At 44.8% G+C, this 23778-nt stretch overlaps 1 protein-coding gene across 2 annotated transcripts in view; it reads right to left on the minus strand.

Annotated features, from left to right (window-relative positions):
* Positions 1-23778, minus strand: part of WAC (WW domain containing adaptor with coiled-coil) — a 51363-nt gene that overhangs the window by 2319 nt on the left and 25266 nt on the right. Inside the window, exons 7-13 of one of the 2 annotated variants that reach the window (XM_075271717.1) lie at positions 23301-23612; positions 4750-4995; positions 4118-4237; positions 3815-3963; positions 3369-3490; positions 2283-2472; positions 2069-2196 (exon numbers count right to left, since the gene is read on the minus strand). In XM_075271717.1, coding sequence (XP_075127818.1) covers positions 2069-2196; positions 2283-2472; positions 3369-3490; positions 3815-3963; positions 4118-4237; positions 4750-4995; positions 23301-23612 — 1267 coding nt within the window. The remainder of the gene's footprint in view (positions 1-2068; positions 2197-2282; positions 2473-3368; positions 3491-3814; positions 3964-4117; positions 4238-4749; positions 4996-23300; positions 23613-23778) is intronic. The other variant, XM_075271718.1, reaches the window with a different exon arrangement.

Genomic DNA, 23778 nt, shown 5'->3' on the forward strand with positions numbered 1-23778 from the left:
CTTTGTGCCAAAGCCAACACTACATCTCTACTGTGTGGTAGAAATGTAGGGAAGGCGACAGCACAGTGTCAGGACTGCTGCGCTCTTGCAGTCACAACAGAGGAGGAGCCGGTCCCTGCAGAAGGAAGCCTGGACAGGAAGAAGACAGGTAAAATATAATGGGGTAGGGGTGGGCTAAGTGACTTGGGAAGGGCTAGCAATGGGTAGAACAGCTAGGAAGACAGGGAGCGGGAGGAGAGAGAGGGAGGGGGAGGAATGAGAGGGAGGGAGGGGGAGGAATGAGAGGGAGGGAGGGGGAGGAGAGAGAGGGAAGGGGGAGGAGTGAGAGGGAAGGGGGAGGAAGTGAGGGAGGGGGGAGGAGTGTGAGAGTCTACAACTACCAGAATGCATTGTATCATTTAAAGCAGCAGAAGGCCACACCATATAAAAAAAATAAATCCAGAAGATGCCAAGAGCTTCCAGAGAAACCCAGAGATCACTCAAAAGCCTGCTTTAAGGTATATGGGTGTATTTATTAACCCATTACTAGCACTAACAGGCCATTTCAAAAAATAAATAAAATTTGCCCACAAAACCCTTTTAAGTTGAGGCCCCACACTGCGGAAACGCAGCTTTTTTTGTTGTAGATTTTGCAGCGATTTTTTTTGAGCCAAAGACAAGAATGGCTACAAAAGGAATGGGAAATATATAGGAAGCTCTTATACTTCTCCCTTCTTCTCGATCCACTCCTGGTTTTGGCAAAAAAAAGCACAACAAAATCTGCAACAAAAGAAGCTGTGTTTCCGCAATGTGGGGCCCTGGCCTTAAGGTTGAGCCCCATGTTGTGGAAACGCAGCTTTTTTTTTTGTTGTTGTTGCAGACTTTGCTGCGCTTTTTTTGAACCAAGACCAGGGAGTGGGTTAAGCAGAAAAGACAACTATAACATGCTTCCTTTATATTTCCAATTTCTTTAGGTTTGGCTCAAAAAACCCCAGCAAAAAAAACCAAAAAAAAAAAAAACCTGCATCTCCACAACATGGGGCCACAGCCTTATTTGGTTTTCCAGCCCCAAAATAGAAATTTTCATACCAGTTACCTATCCTTAGTACATGACCTGTGACACCTGGACCTCACACATATAAACTGTTCTAAGCAACCAGTGGATCGGCAGCTTCGGCCACTACATAGTGGTGGTTCCGGTGAACTACGTCGCCGCTCCTATTACATGACTAGAAGCAACCTGCACACGCCACCCATCCGCTAGCAGCGTCAGGCACCTAGAGGCTGCTAGAACATATGACATGTGCGGGGTCCGGGTGTCGGACTCATACAGATCGCATACTATCTTGTAGAATTGAAGCCAGAAAACTCCCTCTTGTTGCCACTGGTATAATAAAGATGGAGGATGCAGAACGGCAGGATAGAAGATAAACATCGGATCACTGGCGGCCCAGCTGTCGGATGTCCAGCTTACAGAAGAACAGGGGTCTGAAAGTCCTCTCCATGTGAATGAAGTGCCAGTGTTCTTGCCCAACTAGTGCCTCCAGGACTGCACGCTAAGAAGAGAATGGCGCACAGGTAGTGTAAGCGCACCGACGCTTCAGTCACATAGAAGATGTTGGGGGGGCTTTTTCGCCCCCATTCTTCTGGATGTTGGAGGTCTGACTGTTGAATAGGGAATACACCTCTTTGCTCAGTGACTATAATGGAGTCTGTAATATGTCATTTTAGGGTACATACAGAGCAGAATCTGAGGTGGGTGCTGACTCAAAACCAGCACCATGTGGACCATATGACCAAGTCTGCAGCCAGTCCTTGGCATTAGCGGTATTGTACCGGACATGATAGCATGAATGAGGCTGGGCAACACCTGGAGTGAGGTGGGCGTATGGTACATCATCAGTGCAGAACAAAGACTGGAAAGATTCCTTTTTTAGGGAGAGGGTTGGTTTGGTTTATTTTCATCATTTGAAACGCTTTGTCCTGGCTCCATTAGGATGGAACGATACTAGTGTGCACAGAGCTGTAACCACTGTGCTTTGTCACTTTCCGTACTGGAGTGGTTGGGGCTACACAAAGTTATACAAACCTTTGCTCGCGCAAAGTCGCTTGAATTTCACATACTCGAACTAAAGACCTTAAATTTTTCAACTCTGTACAAATTTCGGACATGTGGATGCTCCCCATGTTGTGAGCTTCTTCTCGCAACCTTGCAGCCTAAGGGGTGAGGAAAAAAAGGGGGGATATTCATTTTCAGCTGCTCGTGAACCCCACTGTACAGAGAGTCATCTATCGTCAGGTACCTGTTTCTCGGCGTGATCCGCAGGCCAGCCTTGCACATGCTTTATAAGGTTTTCATTGAAGTAGGCAGCTAGCGTTGGCGTCAGTGAACAGGACGACGATCGGGCCGATGTGCTCTGTGATACAGATGACGTGCTGGACGCACAAGTGCTGGAGGTATGGTTGGGACTGGGAGACGGGCTTCTCTGACTACTACGGGGAGATCAATAAACGCAGATTTATGACATGGCTATTACTTAAGCAGCGATGAATGTTAAAAGGGGTTTAGCCGACTAAATTATTGATAACCTATCACTATGTGGTTATTGGTCAGGGGACACCGATGCCGCTTCAAATAGCTGGTCTGCGGGATCCCCAAAGACTTTCAAGTGATGACCTGTCCTCATTGTAGATCATCATTTAAAAGTCTCAGAAACTTTTTTTTTTTAAACTGTATTAAAAGGGGAATTGAAGCTTTCACATCCCAGATATCAGAACGAAAGAAAAAAATTCTATATTCAGATGAAGCCCCCTGAGGTCCTACCTCAATATGGCAGAACACAGCCACTAGGAGCAGCCTACCAATGCCTGCTATAATATGTGATAGTCCTGTATTCATGTGAATAGGTCCCAACACATTTCACACAGTCACATTATCACATTGCCCGGACCATGAAGGCACAGCCAGGTCTCAGCAATGCTCTGCTCACACCCATTGTTTCACAAAGATGATAGTAGTTGGGGGTCCCACCCATCATGTGAACAGTGGTCTAGTGTTTGCGCTATCTGAATGGAGCAGGGGTCAAACAAGTGCGCTGCCATTCCTTTCACAGGCTATGGGGCTGACAAAGATAGCCGCATACAGAATGAAAGAAGCGGCGCCTTCCATGGGCTGTTCTCGGGGTCCTAGTGGGAACGTCACCTTACCCAGCAGAGCATTCCTGGAGCAGGCCCCAAAAGCGCCCAATGAAACTCATCAAACTCCTATTTTTTATATTTTTTTTATGCAGTTTTGCAGTGCGTGGTTTAGTGTCCACAACCGACCTGAAAAGTTACCTTAAAGTAAAAAGCTAACCATTACACTACGTAATAACTGCCCAGTTACTAACCTTTGTCGTTGAAGGTTTCGGGGGGAAGTGGGTTCATGTCCTTGGGGTTTGTCAGCAGTCACAGTCTGCTGGGGTACAGTCTGCGTAGATGGTCCTTGCTTAGCACCAACTGTGGTATTGGCCTACAAAGACAATGACATGATCACTTTACGGTCACTTTTTTGTTTGCCTTTTGCAGCGATTTTCCCTGCTCTTTTCCATCCCTATCCAGGGAAAACACTTGCAATTTCACAGCTAAAACAAGCAGTGCTTTTCTCTCTGCATGCTTCCTGCAGAAAGCACATGGACCCCATTATCGTCTATGGGGTCCGTGTGGTTTCCTTAGGTAACCGCTTTATTATGCGTATAGGTTTCCGTCTGGGGGGGGGTCTCCAAGCGGACTCCCCGAATGCAGATGTGAACCAGGCCTTAGCCTAAGAGGAACACTATGAGCAGCTGCGTCTTACCTTTGGCTGTGAAGATACGGACGTTGTGTTTATCAGGGGTTTGTGGGGAACGGTGTTAGTCTGCGGTGTGCTGATTCGGGGGGATACGTATGATCTTGGGGAGGAGGCATCAGATGTCAGGGACATAGGAGACTGATTGGACTGTGTTGCTGAAAAAAAAAAAAGCTATAGGTTATATTTCGTAGGCCTTTGGAATACTACCAGCCGCAGACACCAATAAGCCAGGACCATTCTCAAGACAAGATTCAGGTGTAACCTATAGCGGCAGTATTTCGGCAGTAAGTACAATAGGACGGTGCTCACCTTGTGCAGACAGCTGTGCAACCTGGGAGATTAGAGACGTGATGTTGAAAGAGGGCCCAGCAGTGATGATCTTGTGTAGTATAGATTGTAAAGAAGCTTGTGTCACAGCAGCTGTAAGGACTAAAACACAACTAGCTTGTAAGATTTGCAAAGACGCAAAGTGAGAGGACTATTAAACAGAAGCTGCACCATGTATACAGTCAGGAGAAAACGAAATGCAATTGTTCAGGTTAGATATGCACTGTGTCTAATAAATCCTGCCACTAGGTGGCAGCAAAACCCCATCTTTCTTAGGCAATGGACCAATCACAGCAGCACTTTACAGTCTGGATTATACAAATCTGAACATGCTGGAAATGTAATACATAAAATATTCTCATTGCATTATAACTTGGCAAACAATGGGGGAAAGAAAATCCCAATGAGTTCTCATTCATTTTTGTTGCCTTTTATCATAAGCCTAGGACTGGGAAGAAGTCCCCAATCTTTGAGCCCTGACCGCCTATGGAACAGAAAGTCCAGAAATGATTCAATTTGGTGAACCCCAATTCGTAGATTTCTATCCTCGGCAATTTCCAACACACCCAAAAGCTGAAACTTATCCGCAATAACACAAGAGGATTATGAGTTACCTTCATTAATTTTGGAGATGTCCACATTAGAATTATTAATCTGCAGAGTGGCTTGCAAGGCAGGAAGCAGCTGTCGCAGGAGGTTGGGATCCTGCAATAGTGAAGGGATTGGTGATTGTGGCACCGGTGACACGGGGACTGTAGAAGAGGAGGAGGAAGAGGAGGGGGGAGCAGAAGAAGGGTTTAGTCCAGGGGCGGATGATGTGGAGGGAGTAGTACAGGATGGTTTGTCAGCAGATGAGGAGTCTGTGGGAATAAAGAAGACACTTGTTAGATCTTCAGCCTTACAAATGAGTCAGCTAAACCACTAAAGATGGGGGGGCTTAATGCAAACAGACTGGGGAAGGGGAGAACTACAGACATCACACAAGTCACATACCACTGGCTTTTACAATAGTATCAACAATAGTGGATTACAGTATAGAGGTATACAGCTTTCTATAATGTAGGCGATGAGCGCCCTCTAGTGGTGAAGGGAGGGAGCCAGATTGTCACTGAACTCTGGAGGTGGGTCACAGCTACAAACATGGGTCATTCACTTTTACTCAGTACAATGTGGAGATTTAGGCTGCATGCACACAGAGTTTTCGGGTGCGGATTCTGATGCATGGAAAAAAGGTCTCCCATTGGCTTAAATAGGTTCCTTTTTCCGCGAAGAACCCACTGAAGTCGATGGGAGGCTTTTTTTCCGCGCCAGAAAACTGTGTGCATGGACCCTTACTAAGCCAAGGGTAATGGGTTAAATAATGGGGGTTTTGGGAGAAGTGTACCCTTAACATAAAATGCTAAAAATGAAACACTAAGCATCCCACATACAAAAATGCCCAAAACTCTTAAAATAATTTTCATATTTATTTTTCACACTGTAGTGGTGGAGGGGAAAAATATATACACACATACAATTCTCCGTTCTTTCAACTTTTTGACTGCACACAAAAAAAAAGAAAAAAAAAAAAAGGAAAATTGAAAGTCAAAACCAAAGAAAAAATAAAAAGAATCATCCATAGGGTTGGGGGAAAAAAAGAAAGATCTAGCTGTAATATATTGATGGTCTATCCTATCCTTGATGGCAGATCAAAAAGTGGATAACTACTTTAAGACTGCACCTCCATGGTAGCAGACTACAAACAAGCTCTGTGTGGTCTGATCCCAGGCAGGGAGCTCATACTGTGATACTACGTTTCATAAAAAAAATAAAGTTTTTTTTTTATTAATTTATTTATTTTGGGGGAGAAAATAAACAATTATTAACACATGCAGAGAGAAATAGTGTCACAGAGAGCGCCCAGTCCCAAAGATGAAGGACAGTAGATGGCTGCTATAGAGGGGACTTCTGAATCTGCATCTGTTCTATATTTCATTTGCACACAGCTTAGGCTAGGGTCACATCTGCACATGGGTCTCCATCATTCTGATCTGCTGGGGACCTGGACAATGGAGAGCTGGACTGCTAAAACAGCGGTTACCCACGGACAACCACAGAGCAGGGGGCAGCAGCCTTCGGCACTCCAGCTTTTGCAACACTACAATTCCCACATGCTTCATTCACTTCTATGGGAGTTCCAACTACAGCAGAGCAGGTATGCATGCTGGGAGTTGTAGTCTTACAACATCTGGAGTGCCAAAGGGTTGCCCACCCCTGCCATAGACTTTAATGATATCCGCTAGTTGGACTCCTCTCTGACAATTTTTGGCGGCCAAGTCTCCAATAGAGACCCTGGCACAGATGTCACCCTAGACTAAGGCTCAGTTCGCATCAACACAACATACACAATGGACCCCGCTGGCTTACAAAGGGGTGTGCCTGATTCTACCAAGGGGTTAGTCATACCGACATAGTTCTTGTGAAAAATGACTAAAACATCGCACGTAGCCTCCAACACAGATAGGATAGCCCTTGGCACAAGACAACATGTGGACCACCAATACCATTCACAAACAGAATACAAAAGTATTTGAAAACAAAATATGGCAGATCACCTTGTCAGCAGACAGCTGAATATGTAACACCATCTTTATAAGATTCCTATTCTATATGGCCGCTTTATCCCTTGGCACTACAGACAGTTTTAATTTTTAACCCTCATCTACCAAGAGTCAGAACTTTATTTCTCCATAGCAGCAGGAGCTTGTGTTTTGGAGGATAAGTTGTATATTTAATAGGATTATTTATCATAGATTGCTTTAAGAAACTTTAAAAATCCATCTGCACTACAGAGCATTGTCCCTGCATGGACTCCCAATAGACCCTGCACTACAGAGCATTGTCCCTGCATGGACTCCCAATAGACCCTGCACTACAGAACATTGTCCCTGCATGGACTCCCAATAGACCCTGCACTACAGAGCATTGTCCCTGCATGGACTCCAAATAGACCCTGCACTACAGAACATTGTCCCTGCATGGACTCCCAATAGACCCTGCACTACAGAGCATTGTCCCTGCATGGACTCCAAATAGACCCTGCACTACAGAGCATTGTCCCTGCATGGACTCCCAATAGACCCTGCACTACAGAGCATTGTCCCTGCATGGACTCCCAATAGGCCCTGCACTACAGAGCATTATCCCTGCATGGACTCCCAATAGACCCTGCACTACAGAGCATTGTCCCTGCATGGACTCCCAATAGACCCTGCACTACAGAGCATTGTCCCTGCATGGACTCCCAATAGGCCCTGCACTACAGAGCATTATCCCTGCATGGACTCCCAATAGGCCCTGCACTACAGAGCATTGTCCCTGCATGGACTCCCAATAGACCCTGCACTACAGAGCATTGTCCCTGCATGGACTCCCAATAGACCCTGCACTACAGAACATTGTCCCTGCATGGACTCCCAATAGACCCTGCACTACAGAGCATTGTCCCTGCATGGACTCCCAATAGACCCTACACTACAGAACATTGTCCCTGCATGGACTCCCAATAGACCCTGCACTACAGAGCATTGTCCCTGCATGGACTCCCAATAGGCCCTGCACTACAGAGCATTATCCCTGCATGGACTCCCAATAGACCCTGCACTACAGAGCATTGTCCCTGCATGGACTCCCAATAGGCCCTGCACTACAGAGCATTGTCCCTGCATGGACTCCCAATAGACCCTGCACTACAGAGCATTGTCCCTGCATGGACTCCCAATAGACCCTGCACTACAGAGCATTGTCCCTGTATGGACTCCCAATAGACCCTGCACTGCAGAGCATTGTCCCTACATGGACTCCCAATAGACCCTGCCTCTGGCAGACCCCAAGCCTTTACTAAACCCTTGTGACATGAAAACCAGTGCTCGAACTCCGTACTGCAGCGTTCGGGTGCATTCACACTGAGTAAACGCTAGCTTATTCTGAACGTAAAACACTAAAGCAGCTCCATTCATTTCTATGGGAGCGGGGATACGAGCGCTCCCCATAGAAATGAATGGGCTGCTTCTTTCACTCCGTGCAGTCCCATTGAAGTGAATGGGGAGTGCCGGCGTATACGGCAAGCTCTGCTCATGCCGGAGCGTACACGCCGGCACTCCCCATTCACTTCAATGGGACTGCACGGAGTGAAAGAAGCAGCCCATTCATTTCTATGGGGAGCGCTCGTATCCCCGCTCCCATAGAAATGAATGGAGCTGCTTTAGACGCCGCTTATTCTGAACGTGTTTTACGTTCAGAATAAGCTAGCGTTTACTCAGTGTGAATGCACCCTTCCTCTGTTATTACATATTTCCCTAGTCTGTTTACACAGTCTGATATCCTCTCAGTCCTTACGGTGCCAGACTACACAGGGACATAGTTATAACAACCCTGTTGTGCTCCTCCCCATAAAAATATATGGCTACATTGACAATTTGGTGCTACCAGTGGGGAGGAGGACCCTACATACTGACACGGTCAGACAAATACACACATCAAGCCATTATGGTAAGTTATGCTTCAACTGATGACTTTTAGTATAGCTCATCAACTAAAGACCAGCAGGGGGCACCAATGACCCCCATGGAAAGCCATAAGTGATGAGATGTCACGTTCATTGGTCACATGGTCTATTCAGAGATCAGTCCCATTCAAGGGAATGTGATTCAGTTGCTGTAAAACATATGGTGCTTTGCTGGTTTTTCTGTCAACAGGCCGCAGCACTTTTCCAAAACCTGCTGCCCCCTCCAGACCTGCTGCTCATTAGGGACTAGAGTAAAAAAAAAAAAAAAAAAAAAAAAAAAAAAAAAACCTTCCTGAAGTTTAATGGATGACCTATATCCTAATATATCAATATTACAGCCCAGCAAACCCCTTCTAGACTGCAATGGATCATCTGGATCTCCAAAATGTTCTTATATCGGGACCGCCAAAGCAAAAGACAGGAATTGTAATGGGAAACAGAAACCAAGTAAACGCAGGGTTAAGGCCGATAACTTCACATGGCATTATAGATATAATGTACACACCTCCCAAACATATACACAAACACACTATATACTACATATATATGCAGCAGCTGAACTGGAGAGACCCCGGCTTGGCCTACATTACATAAGACTGTCAGTAGACAGCAATGTGATCTCATTTCCCTATTTTCCCTAAAGCTACTCAGTAACCGTAAGAGACTCCCAAATCTCCCACAGAAGTCAGCAGGTCAATCTGTGAGGACACGGTCAGGAGGGGGGAGATGATCCGGAGCTGCTCCAGGTCACCCACCGACGGCCATTGTCCTTCTACGTATGTGTTACCATTCACTATAGTTATAATATTACTGCTAACCACATCGCATCTACATTTGTTCCAGTAGAGTAGAAATACTCCTTATTTTCACAACTGCCTATATGACCAGGGACCCCTCCGATCACAGGCAAAACAGCAGAGCCCTGATAGCTACGGCATCTCCTCTGCTTCTGAGCGGACGCCATGTCTAAAGGGAGTGTTGGCCTCCAGAAGCCTCCGGTGTAGTACACAACACTGTATACAAAGCATAGAAGGAAAAGGCGAAATCCACCTCAAAAACATCTCCCAACTCCCCCATTCAGTCCATTGGGAGTCAGAGGCAGATATTTTCCTCTAGCAAACAGAAGAGTGGTGACTGAACCTCCGGCAGATTGTGTCTTGTAAGCTCATTGACACGATAGGGAGCAGAAAGGAGCGAACCAGATTCAACCCCAAATTTCCAAACGTTCCATTTTTGCCTGAACACAAAACTTTGAGGGTTCATCACCCGTGAACAAGAGTGAAACTAGTCCTAGAGTCAGGGCTGAAAAAAAAACTATTAGAGGAGCATAAAAAAAAAAATATATATATATATATATATATATATATATATATATATATATATATATATATATACACACTTGCCTCACATTGCAATGAATGGGGGAGTATTTAAGTGTTTTTTGAGGTGTTTTCTGCCTCAAAACTCCATCTGCAAAAAACGTATAAATCTCTATGGCATCTGTAAAGGGATTATCGCTACCTCCGCTACTGACCCTGCCACAGCCACCTATTACAGTGACTGACCATGTGCCATAGGTAGATACTGATGGGTAAGCCGAATGTCCCGCACCCTCAGAAGTACAGCAAACTGGCCTTCACTTTCCCTGAAGCAATACAACACATACACAGTCCAGTCCTATTAATGTGAGCACCGCCTACTTTTGACATCAACGTTAAATAACCAATGGCAGAAGGCGCGTGTCATCAGCCATATGGTTGCACTCATCATTGTGGAAGGCACGATGGATCAACACAAGTATGCATCTATCCTTGCGGATCATGATCACCCCTACATGTGAATTGTTTTTCCTCAGGATGATGGCATCTACCAGCAGGACAATGCCACGTGTCATAAAGCTCACAGTGTGCGTGCGCGGTTCGAGGAGCACCAGGATGAGTTTACCGTACTCCCTTGGCTAGCAAATTCCCCGAACCTGAACCCAATGGAGAATCTGTGGGACCATCTCGATCAGGTTGTTCACGCCATGGATGCTCAACCACGTAACCTAGCGCAGCTGGCCACGGCACTGGAGTCGGCATGGCTCAACACCCCAGTGACATCATCGCAACATCCCCTCTCTTCCTGCACGTCTCGCAGCGGTCCGCTCTGCCAAAGGTGGTTATTCTGGATTTTGACAGGTGGTCACATTAATGTAACTGGACTGTGTATGTCCGCATCTGCAAACACTTTACTTGCGCCAAAGCACTTAAGAAAAACGAAGGAACCTTCTTTAAACATTCCTTATTTTGTCAGACACGGTATAAACATGCATGCTTGGCCACAGAGGGAACCGAATAGTTCAGAGGCTTTCTGCCCTTTCCAAGTGTCGTGCATCTGAAACCGAGCTGTCCACTGCTCCAGCGTCATGAAGGCCCCATACATATTAGATGGCCGTCGTGCCAATGTAAATCTAATGATGCCACGCTCCATCGTGTGCCCAATACCTAACGCCATCAACTTTAGCTCTGTGTGAGAGGCTCACTTTTTTTGCACACTACATTAAAAAAAAAATATTCTCGGGTCTAACAAGCCCCCTATGAAGATACACATCTGTAAACCCGGCATTGACAGCAGGGAGAAAGTAAAGGTCTAGTCATTTATTAACAACAAAGGGCACTAAATTATTTCCAAAAAAAAAATAGGTTAGAAATTAAATTCCACATCCTGAATGGATCCCTCAGGGTAAGCTGTAACGGACAGCGATAACTGTACAGGGAGCGGCGCTCACACCAGGCGCCCAGGCACAACACTGATCGATGTGCAGACTCCACCTCATCCCTAAGATTAAAGATCTCTCACATCCTAAAAAGTGGCGCAGACAACAACTGAGCACATCAAGTCACTAATGAATATTACAGGGCATTCTGAAGGTGGAAGTTAAAGGGGTTCTCCAGCTAAATCCTCCCTGCTCCTTTGTCTAGTCTTTGCTTGGTGTTATCTTACTTCAGACTCCATGTATCCCAGTTATTTACATGCGGTGACTCTGTAAACAAACTACATTTCCCATGATTCATCTGCCGGCTCTCCCCTCCAATGAAATCTCAGGTAATAAATCACTCCAACATCTGAGGTGACATGAGACTGTGAGGTTTAGTTTGCAAGCTCACTCGCCCCTTCACCCCTGTAGCAAACACACACAGAGTGAAAGCAGGGAGATGCATCATGGGAAATGTAGTTTGTCCACAGATTCACTGCATGTAAATAACAGAGATACAAGGAAAACAAAGCCAAGCAAAAGGTGCACAAGGGAACAGGGAGGATTTAGCACTGCAGTGGATGAATTTGCAAATAATTTTTGGAAGCTGGGTAACCCCTTTAAGAGAGTTCTCTATTGGTGATTTATCCCTAGGGTAGGTCATCAATATGTGATTGGTGGGGGTCACGCAGGACCCTGAAAGATCAGTTGTTTGAAGATACCACACATAGGAATACTCTGGTCTTTCCCCCCGTGCCGATGACATCAGGTTCATTGGTCATATGGTACAGCAATATCTCAGCCGCCTTCCAACACCCAGCGCAGGCCCTAAAATACGTACAGCCCTCATCTGGTATTCATTAAAGGCGCCACAGTATTCATCCTCTTTGACCCGCCGATCTGTGAGAGCCCAACTAGTCAGACCACAACCAACCTCACATAACAAACCTATCCTGTACTATTAAACATGGCCAGGAAAATCCCTCTAAACCTGGTTGTCACCAGCAGCATAAAGAAAAACCTTTTCCCTCGACGGTTAATTATGAAATCAATAGGGAAAGCACTCAGAGGGATCTCCACGCACAGAAATCAATGCACAGGAATCCCTTCCCCGAAGACCAGGCACAGCTGAGAAAATAAGCCGTCAGCCTCGGGCTCGCTGGAGCAGGCGCAGACTACACGGCAAGGGATTGCACACCAACTGAGACCGCAAATCCATAAAATATTTTTAAAAAAATTTTTTTACTGTAGCATTTTCTAAGTGGAAGTCTATTACATGTTACAGATCAAGACAATGAAATGATCTGCAAGCAAAAGAAACGGTAAGTCAGAGGTTCCCATCCACAGAGCCATTTTGCAGCAGGTACTGGCTTGGCTGTGAGAGATCTAGATGTGGGTCTTAAAGGGCACCACAGCCCATTAGGATGGATACATTTTAATTCTAGGGAGAGAGATCTATTCTTAGGTCTTTCCATTCCTTCATCACTCTAATGGTCAGTTCACCCGGCAGAAAATGAAGAGGAAATTCCGACTTTTGTGCATGGTTAGCTGCGAGGAGATGTCGATGCAATACATCAGCATTCCACTGCGGCATCCCGCCGGATGAATGGGCCTAAGCAGGAGGGACTCTCGAGCGGAATCCGCAGTGAAATCGAGCAGGACGCTTCATTTTTCCATGTCCTGCTGCGATCTCCGCCTCCCATTGAAAACAATGGGAGGCGGATTTGGGAGAATCCACAGCAAATTCCTCCATGTGAACTGACCCTAAAGGGTTATCTGGTTGTGTTTGATAAGTAAGCAACAACCTTTACCTTAAAGAGTAACTTTCATGTCAGGTGACTTATGTGAACAAACACCAAAACACTTTTATCCCATTAGGACTTGTTCACCGGTTCCTGTAGGCCCCATGTCTAATTGTCAGGCTGGCTGCAATGGCATCTCCCATAAATGGCACACAGAAGAGATCCCCCCTGCAGCCCTACATCTTTGTAGCAGGCCCCCAGAACCACCAGCAACATACAAGACATTATACAGCAGTAGTGAGCAGTGTACCTGTGAACTTACAACTAGGGCGAGGTAGAAAAACAAATCCTAGAAGCTGCAGTGACAGACTCTTCCCTGCAGCTGCTTCTGCCCCCCAGATATCTATAATGGAGCATGCCCATGCAGAAGCAGCTGCCAATGATCATACAATTACCGTATATACTAGAGTATAAGCTGAATTTTTAAACAGTTTTTGTGCTGAAAAAGCCCCCTTGGCTTAGACTCGAGTCAAGCAATAACCAGTCGCAATAGTAATGTATAGAATCTCTCATAAAATAGTGAAGAAAAAAGAAGCTTTAAAAAATATAATAAAAAAAAAAATAAAAATAAAGTTGTAAATCCCCCTTTCCCTAAAATACCGTATTTTTCGGACCATAAGACGCACTAAGGTTTTAGAGGAGGAAAATAGGGAAAAAAAAAATTAAGGAAAAAAAAATTGGTGAAATATTTAATAACCTAATAATATAATATTTCACCAATGTAAATAGAACCGGGGGCTTTCGGACACAGGGATACCAAATGTGTATGTGTTTCACAGTAATGTTTTTGTTTTATATGTATTCTAGGGATATGGGGGTGATTTGAACATATCTATCTAATCTATCTATCTATCTATCTAATCTATCTAATCTATCTATCTATTCTCATCCATGGATGGAAAGAGACACCCTGCAGTGAAGCTATGCAAGAAGAGAAAAAGGGGCGGGCCAGACGGGTGAAGGAGGTGTGGTTTTCTAAGCAAACTTGAAAACACGCCTCTTTCACCCGTCTGGCTCGTCCCTCCTTCACTGCCTCTCAGATCTGGCTCTTGCAATGAAGCCACACAGGCAGGGAAGTAGGGGCGGGCCAGACGGGTGAAGGAGGCGTGGTTTCGAGCTTGCCGAGAAAACCACGCCTCCTCCTCCCGTTTGGCCCGCCCCTCCTTCCCTGTCTGTGTGGCTTCATTGCAAGAGCCAGATCTGAGAGGCAGTGAAGGAGGGACGAGCCAGACGGGAGAAGGAGGCGTGGTTTTCTCGGCAAGCTTGAAACCACGCTTCCTTCACTTGTCTGGCCCGCCCCTACTTCCCTGCCTCTCATAGCTCGCTCCTGCAAACATGCGACACAGACAGGGAAGGAGGGGCAGAGCAGGCAGGCACCGTGCTGCTCCTCATAGACAGTACACAGAGGCTGCACGCGCTGCATTCGGACTATAAGACGCACACACATTTTCCTCCCATATTGGGAGGAAAAAAAGTGCGTCTTATAGTCCGAAAAATACGGTACATATAAAAGTAGAAAATGACTGTGACACACATACACATTAGGTATCCCTGTGTCTGACAGTGCCCGGTCTACTGAATATAGGGGATCTGCAGTGCTCCTGTTCCATCAGGAAGGGGTTAATAGGAGCACTGCAGATCCCCTATATTCAGCCAGGCTGAATTCCAAGTGGGGGAAAAAAAAACCACCCAAAAAAACCAGTCAAGCTCCGGGAAGGGGCAGACAGACAACCAAAACACCCCCTCCCCTTCTCCAGCTCCAAGCAACTACTGCACCCAAAAACCAATTTAATTTTTGAAATTTTCCAGTAGCTTCTGCATGGGAGTCACTTGCAGTTTTATTCCTCTAACAATTTTTTTCAGCTAGCGGGGGAAAAAAAAATGCAACATGCCATTTCTTCACACATCTGCAGCTCGACACTCTCTCGTGATTAGGCCCATTCATCCAATGCATTGCATCGGCATCCCATCACAGCGAGCTGCATGACAGAGCCACACAGTGGAAAAGATTTCCGCCGTGTGAACTAACCCTAGTAGTGTCAATTCAGGCCTGAACGAAACTACAGATATTGTAATATCCGAATCAAAATACCCAACGAACAAAATCACGTTAGTTTTCTAGGTTGATGTTCGGTTTCGGCTATTTTTCTAATAAACGTTCAGCCCTAATAACAGTTAGCGGGAACAGACGCAGACAGTGTCGCTCGGTCTGTGCCCGTTACTTTGCTACCATTGATGTCACCCAATGATGGTGTCAGCAACCGACATTAACAAGTTAGTGTGAATAGCCTGAGAGAACACCTATAACCTGATAGCTCAGGGGTGCTCTCTCCAAAAGCAGACTGAGATTGTCAGCAAATTTAGAGAGAGGTGCAAAAATAAAAAAAAATAAAAAGGGAAAAATGGGTAAACTAGAAATCCCCACCATTGTTATTTATGATCTCTGAAGTATAGTATACCGCCTGTGACTTGTATTTGTACACAGGTGTCTGGTTGTGGTGAGCACTTACGGTATATCTTATGCACTGGCATCCTGTTCTGCCTACAAGGTTGCAGTCTTCAGGATAGGGGGGGATATCGTAGGGGAGAGACCACCATTTAGGTTTGTGGAGTCTTATTAAGCCATTAGCGCTCCACTGTGCAAAGGAACATGGGAAGAATATGCAAATCTGACTTACATGATGTAATTAGGAAGTCAGTGCCTCAATCATGCAGTCCAATAGAGGGCGCTCCCTGAGGATGTGCAAGTCTGTCTAATACGCTGGGCTAACCAGATGCAATAACATCGAAACAGCTGTCCTCGGCTGAGACACTGTACCTGGTAAAATCCCACATCATTGCAAACAAAGGCCTCTGGGAAGGTCGGGCATGATGTTAAAGGGAGCGCCCTCTATTGGGCTGCATGACTGAGGCTCTGTCTTCCTAATTACATCATGGAAGACAGACTTGCACGGGAGCGCCCTCTATTGGACTGCATGACTGAGGCACTTACTTCCTAATTACATCATGTTAGACAGATTTGCATATTCTTCCCATGTCTTCAGGATAGGAACCATCCTACACAACTAACCCTCACGCTACATAGGTTGTAGACTACGGTCATAAAAGAATCCGCTAATGATAACTATTAAGAACCAACAACTTTCCTCTAAATACTTGCACTATAAATACAGGACACATATTAGATACCGATACATCAAAGTGGAAATCATAAGATTCTCAGCATCATAATACTAATCTGTAATAGAGACATTGTGTGATAAGCTTGGATAAAGACAAGTCCATGCAATCTATAATCCAGAGGAAGGCACAAACCCCCATGAGGAGGATGTACCCACTGCTACAGATTTAGGGGACAAAATTCCTACCAAACTCAAATATGGCAAATCAGAATAAGACCCCAGACTGAGGTCCCTTTCCAAAATTCAGGCTCCCAAAATATAATTTTACTTTCAAGAAAGGTCTCCAGACACACGTTATTGTTCCCCACACCCTGTAGTATAAAAGTGCTGACGCACTTAGGGCTAGTTCGCATGGGGCAAGAGGGGGCAATAGAGGTCTATGTAGACTGTTAGTGTTCTTTTTTCCGCTAGTGGTTTGTTCCCACTCACGGAAAAACGGAGCTGTCCTTTCTTCAGGCGGATTCCGTGGCTGATTCAGCCGTGGCGTCCGCCTTGCGACAGCACCCTCTGGACTAGGCCCATTCATTTGGGCCTAATCCGGAGCGGAAAGCCGCGATGGAATGTGTTCATGCAGAGCCCCGTGTGAACTAGCCCTTACTGTAAGGAAGCCTGGTGAGACCCTCTCTCCTCTAGACAAAGTCCACCATTTATCATTACAGGCCTACAAAGCCTAAGGATATGTTACATTACAAAGAGATTACAAACATCTCTGGACTGTTCATTGATATATTACACTATACTCCACCCACTCTGTTAAACAGCTTGCTCCCAAAATACGAACAGTATTCCATGTCTAGTAATTTATTTACGCTCGGTTCACACCTGCGTTCAGCCTTCCGTTCTGTGCTTTCCGTCTTCTGCATGCCAGAAGACGCAAAGCACAGACCGGGTCCGGCCGTGAGCGTTTTGCGCTCTCCGCCGCGAAACCGGATTTTTTAATCCGGACACAGAGTACTGCATGTCCGACTCTGTGTCTGGATTATAAAACCCGGTTTCGCGGCGGAGAGCGCAAAACGCTCACGGCCGGACAGCTTTCTCACCCATTCAAATGAATGGGTGAGAAAGACTCCTGCAGGTTTCCGTCTCCTGCTCTGTTTTATGCAGGAAACGGAAACCTGCACAACGGAGAGGGCAACGCAGATGTGAACAAGCCCTTAGAGGTATGTCATAAGCATGTATGGCCTTCTTTATGTATACCATGATGATTTTATCTGCTAAAGTAGAGACCAATGAAATAAAATACAGGGTAAAACTATCTTAACTTAATCACATTTCACACAGCACGTGATTCTTGACCAAGTCTCAAAGTTTCTGCCACAAGGTGTCTCCGTTCTAATTTGCAGTTCAATCCCTGTCACTAGGGAAGTTCCATCCATAGATACATTAAAAGGTTGCCAAGCGGAATTTTTTTTTTTCTCTTTTCAAATGGGCCAGGGGAAGTGAAGAAAATAAATAAATACTACTCTCCTTTCCCCTGGTGCCTCCCAGAGCAGTCCGTTCCTGCAAGTTCATTGTGGTCTTCTGATGTACATCACACGCGATCGCTGAGGCCAATCAACAGCCTCAGCAAAGTACGCGTGACATTACTACCTGTGACATCCAAGCTCCCTTCCTGAGGCCAATCAGCGGCTTCAACTGAAGGGGTCTGGGACGTCGCAGCCGACAAGCAGTTTCATTGAGAGGATGGCGGAGCCGCAGGACTGGACCACACTGAGAGTACGCTAGAGCACCAGGAACCGGCGAGTAAGATTATTTTTAATTTTTTTTCCACCTCCCCTCACCTATTTTAAAAATAATTTTTTTACCTGGATAACCTCTCTAATGAAGCAAAATGTCACAGTGAGCAGAAAGATGGGGAATGGTCTCTTTAAAAAGTTACAGAGGGCAGAGGCTGTTTTCCCCTACAGCCTCCAAAACACCTGCTAACAACTTTTTCTGTGCACTGAACATTCATTACATCTTATAACTTAGGCCCGGTACACATCTACATTTGGGTTTCCGTTTGGGGGTCCACTTGGGGACCCCCTGAACGGAAACCTAATCCGCACAAAAAAAAGCGGTTACCTAAGGAAACCTGCGGACCCCATAGACTAATGGAGTTTAAAAAAAATTAAGGGGGGGGGGGGGAATCCCCGAAGGTAGTGCATGCGCTGGTGTGAACCCGGCGTAACAGAATGCCACTAGGTACTGTATGTGAACAAGCACCTTCATGCAATTTTGATTTAAAGTGAGTGTTGTATAAAAAAAAATTAATAATAATTATTATAATAATAATAATAATAATAATAATAAACAATAAATGTATATTAGTTGTCAAAAGTGGAAACCAAAGTTATATGCACCAACATGTGCAGAGTTCATTCATATCACTAAGGCCTACAGCCGCATGCAGAAAATCACCAGAAATGGAAGGGAGAAAAATCTGCTTTAAAGCTGGAAATGATAAAGAACAAGTATCATCCTATAAAATGTAGGGATTACACACCTTGGAAAGCAAGTGAACCCCCAAAACCCTATATAGTTCTTTAAAGTAGACAACCCTAAGATTATGTGAGTCTCAATGGGTTATCAATAGCCATGTCAACCTTCATGCAACTTTGTGCCAAATAATTTTTAGAAAAAAAATTTAACTAAAACATATAATTTGCACCTAAAATTCCTATTCAATCTCACATTCACAAACAAAACACAAAATAAAAGATTAAGGTGTACGCAATTATATATACCACAAACAACTACGACAAGAGCTCGTACTCTCAAAAACACGGATACAAGTCAGGCAAGTCCCCTTCTGCAAACAAAATGGACTTTCCAACAAACTGCAATATGTGAGGCGTTCATACATACCACACATGTATATATTTATAGGTGCAGGTGTTAAATAAGTGCCAAAATCACAAATGCGCCAACCCAATTTGTGCGTGGAATTAAATAGGCGTTTACATAAAAATATAAATTTTCTATCCCCCTATAAAAATTGTAGCAGCTATACGTTAATCTCTAGTAATAATCGTTATTCCTATTATTTTGGCATGTAACGGATATCGCTAGAGGCGTATTTTAGTCTAGGTATGGACAGGGTGAAATGTGAACTTTATTGATGACTTTTTGTATGTGTTGTATAAGTGTTGGTGCGACTCTTTTGGCGCTGCGACCTGGACAATGATAAACCTGTGGGTGACAGCGCCAATAAACTTCCTGCTTATGTGCAGAGGGGTATTATATAAGAATACACCTCTAATAAAGCTCAGAGGGGTGTTATATTATCGCTCTATATGACAATCAGGGAGCAAAGGTAAAGCATGCCCTATGATTGATTGGAGAGGGGATAACATGGCAGAAGTCCTCACTACCTCAAACTAGGGTCACATACAGGTCAGGCACAGATGATGAGGGATTATCACCTCTGTGCAGTCTCCAGTTCTTACAATACTGCCTGAGGCTGGGGGGAGATGCCTTAGAGTCTTATATCTCAGGATCTATTAGGGTTATGAAGATGAGCTAGGAGTCACTTTGCCAAGATCTTCATTCTAGTCCTTAAAGATTCGCAGCGAATAGTGTTTTCAACAGTGAATCGCTCTAGAGATTCTCATCTTTAAAATGAATCCAAAATAATCTTCATAGCCTCAACCAATCCCGAGATATCGTCAGTAGTAAGATACGTCCTTGGCTAGAAAAGTGTCACCCTTGGGAGGACGTATAGATACGTGGGCGGCAGGGAAAGGGTTAATAAAGCATGTGAAGACCTCCCCAGACATTACAAGGCTATGTAAGGCCCACTGAACTGTAAGACCTCGCCCTTCTGACAGTGGAGGGATATCAGTGCAGAAGCTAATCTCCAACACTGAGGCGCAGACCAGCAAAGCTCAGTGCGCTGAATTCAGCACACTGCCAGCTTTCTGGTGGTATATATTACCGCTGGAGTAAGAAGACATGAAAAGTCCTCTATAAATGGAGAGGGGAAAGACAAATTCCCCTTGGAGTCTACAGACATCTGAGAACTATTGCTCCGTGCAATGGACTGAACATTCTATAAATCTTACAGCTTACAATGTAAGAAAAGGAAAAAAAAAAAAAAAAAAGGTGTTTCTAACGGTCTGTGTATGGATATTATTCACAGATAGCGAACATCTTTCCCGACTGTGTTTTCCCCCATGGTTTAGCTATGTGCCTGCATGTACCTGCAGTGTAGTGCTCCTGGATCTCTTATTTTATGGTCACTTTATTTGTTTGCTATTGTACAGTTACTCCTGGCAGAATTACATACAAAGAAATCAATAGTATAAGTAATGGATACGGGAGAGGGAGCAGACTGCTCCCTTACAGTACACGTCCATAACCTCAAACAAAATGTAAAATGTGCTGCAGCCATAATGTGATTATTAGCAGCAGAAAACCATATCGGACACTCTATAGGAAAGCTTATACAGTCATAGAACCGTTTGCCCAGCACAGATCCTGCACATAGTTCAACTTTTCAGGAAAAATACAGAATTGTGAAACTTGAGTTAAGGATCCCTGTACTTATCCTTTAAGGAAGTAACGCACACTAGTTAAGAGTGTATTTCTACCTTGACCTATACGGAAATGGAATGTGTAATTCGGCAATAGTAAGCAGTGAGCAGTTAATATCTTCCAAAATATTTTAGCTATGTTATTTGCCAGGGCTTGTTTAAAGCAATAAATCGTTTCTATTAAAAATAAATAGATAAACATTTGTATCATTATCTGCTGATCAACAGACCATATGAGGAAGAAAACTCATCATAGACTTAGATCTTGATCCTGTGTATGTCTATAAGAGGGGTTGTACAAGGTGAGCAATGCATGGCTGCTTACTTCAGTAGTAATTGTTTACTCTCATGTCTTTCCTTACCCTGCTTTTCACTTTCCTTAGTAGGAGACGAACACTGTGTGACCCATTTCTTTAGCGGTGTATATAGGAGGTCAGTTTATGCTGCCCATATATACGATTCAGAAATACCATGTGACCTGAAATCTGCCAGGCGCCATAATGTCCCCCCCAGGTTCTTCTGTCCAAACTCTTCTATCAAAATGCCTCCCTGCTCTATGAAACCCCCTCCATGTCCCCATTATCTTCCTCAGTGTTATCAGCAGCTTGCAGGTCCAGGAACGCCCATTTTATTCTGATAGTATTACTGTTTTGATCTAATGGGTGACAGCATCAACAATGGCATATTCAGAACCTACATCAATGACTACGCTGCACAAAAACGGAGCACCAGTGACTGTCTCTCTGCTGTCTCAAATATCATGTCCTCGCTCTGTCTGAAACCAAGTCTCTCTAAGACTGAACTACTACTGTTTCCACCATCTAACAGATCTGTCCCTGATATATCCATTGCAGTCTCAGGCCTTACTATAACTGCTAGGCAGTATGCCTGCTGTCTCAGGGTCATGTTTGACTCAAACCTTTCTTTACGCCCCATATCCAATCACTCGCATGTTCATGTCACCTCCACCTCAAAAACATCTCCAGAATACACCCTTTCCTTACCAGAGATACACTAAAGACGCTTATTGTCTCTCTGATTCATTCTCGCCTTGACTACTGCCAGTCACTACATTGGCTGCCTATTCATTATAGAATAAAATATAAAGTTATCCCCCTCATCCACAAGGCTCTCCATAATGCCGCACCTCCCTACATTCCCTCATCTCTGTCTACCGCCCAACCCGTGCTCTCCGTTCACTCAATGACCTAACACTTACATCCTCTATTATCAGAACCTCCCACACTCGTATATAAGACTTCTCCCGAGCTGCACCACTTTTCTGGAATGCTCTACCCCGGACAATCAGATTAACTCCCAATTTCTACAGCTTCAAGCACAAACTAAAGACACATCTTTTCAGACAGGCCTATCACAATTCCTAATGTAAACCCTTCCATGCCATAAGTAGAATCCAATTTTGTAGGGTTCAAATACAAACAGAAAGATACATTACAAAGAAAGTCATTTCACACAATGGGACTGAGGGCCCTAAAATGAACCCTCCTCTGTTCCCGCTCCCACATTACCCCACATGATATGATGCCATTTCACGCTAACTTTATATGTCCAAGCTCCATCCACATGTGTAAGGTCACGACTGGTGATGACTCAAAGTTTTATGTTTGTGTAATGACAGTCACCTCTATTACACAATTATCTGACCCCCTGTATAAGCAATGCCGCCCCTGCTACCTCGTGTCACCCCCTCTACCTCATAGATTGTAAGCTCTTGTGAGCAGCGCCCTCAGTCCCAGTGTGTGAAATGACTTTCTTTGTCATGCATCTTTCTGTCTGTATTTGAACCCTACAAATTGTACAGTGCTGCGGAATATGTTGGCGCTATAGAAATAAAATTTATTATTATCTTGCATAGCCAAAAAAATAAAAAATACTGGTGCATCACTTTAAAAAGAGCCTCCCAAGCAGATAACTAACTAAATGTACATTAGCTCAGCAAGGAGTCGGCCGCGACAGGATAAGCAACGGCAGCCACACATTGCCCCTGCTGCAAGTAACTATATTAGGGCCTGGCCTAGCAGAGGGATCACCTGAGGAGAGAACTATCGTGAGTGCAGGAATTTTATGAGGACAATCCCGACCTCAGTGTGATGTGACCAAGGTTTCCTCCTGACTGTACAGATACATTATCATCATCATCACTATAGCGGACCGTCTGCGGTTAGGCTGAACGTCAGGTCCATCTGCCAAAGCAAACCATGTCACCCGGGGCATACGCCACGCTAATATCTCTTTATATTAAATTGGATGTTACAGCCACGTGAAAGCAACAAAAATCATAAAGCAGAGTAAAATCTAAGATGCAGTTATGCCACGCACCTCCCCTCCCCCCGTTAGCATGTATTCCCAGTGTCACACATTACCTTTTCTGTCCGTTTTTTGTGCTGGGATGGAAGATGTAGGGATAGGCAGTTTCGATAACGCCGCTGCTCCATTTGCGTCAAATGACTTTTTTGGAGGAGGGTGATCAGGCTGTACTGTATAAGTACTAGAAGGAACAGTGCTCGGGGCAGCGGAAGGGTGAACCGCCGGCTTAACCGTGTGCTGCACCGGGGCTGCGCTACTGTGAGTCTCTGTTCTGGGGAGTCTGTAGTCTCTATCATTGTGCCGGCTTGTCTGCGACAAGATATTCTGTGGAAGCATGCTGCTGGCGTCATTGGAATGTTTCTCATCAACTGAGTGGGAATTTTTATGGAAAAGGGGAAAAAAAAAAAATAAAAAAAAAAAAAAAAAAAGCTTAATATAGCAACATGACCAATGATGTCAAATGATGTACATTGTACAAAACACCCACCTACTCAGCCTAAACCGTGCTCACACACAAAGACAAGACACACAGTC

The sequence above is a fragment of the Leptodactylus fuscus genome, chromosome 4 (genome assembly GCF_031893055.1).
Source record: "Leptodactylus fuscus isolate aLepFus1 chromosome 4, aLepFus1.hap2, whole genome shotgun sequence".
NCBI lineage: Eukaryota > Metazoa > Chordata > Amphibia > Anura > Leptodactylidae > Leptodactylus > Leptodactylus fuscus.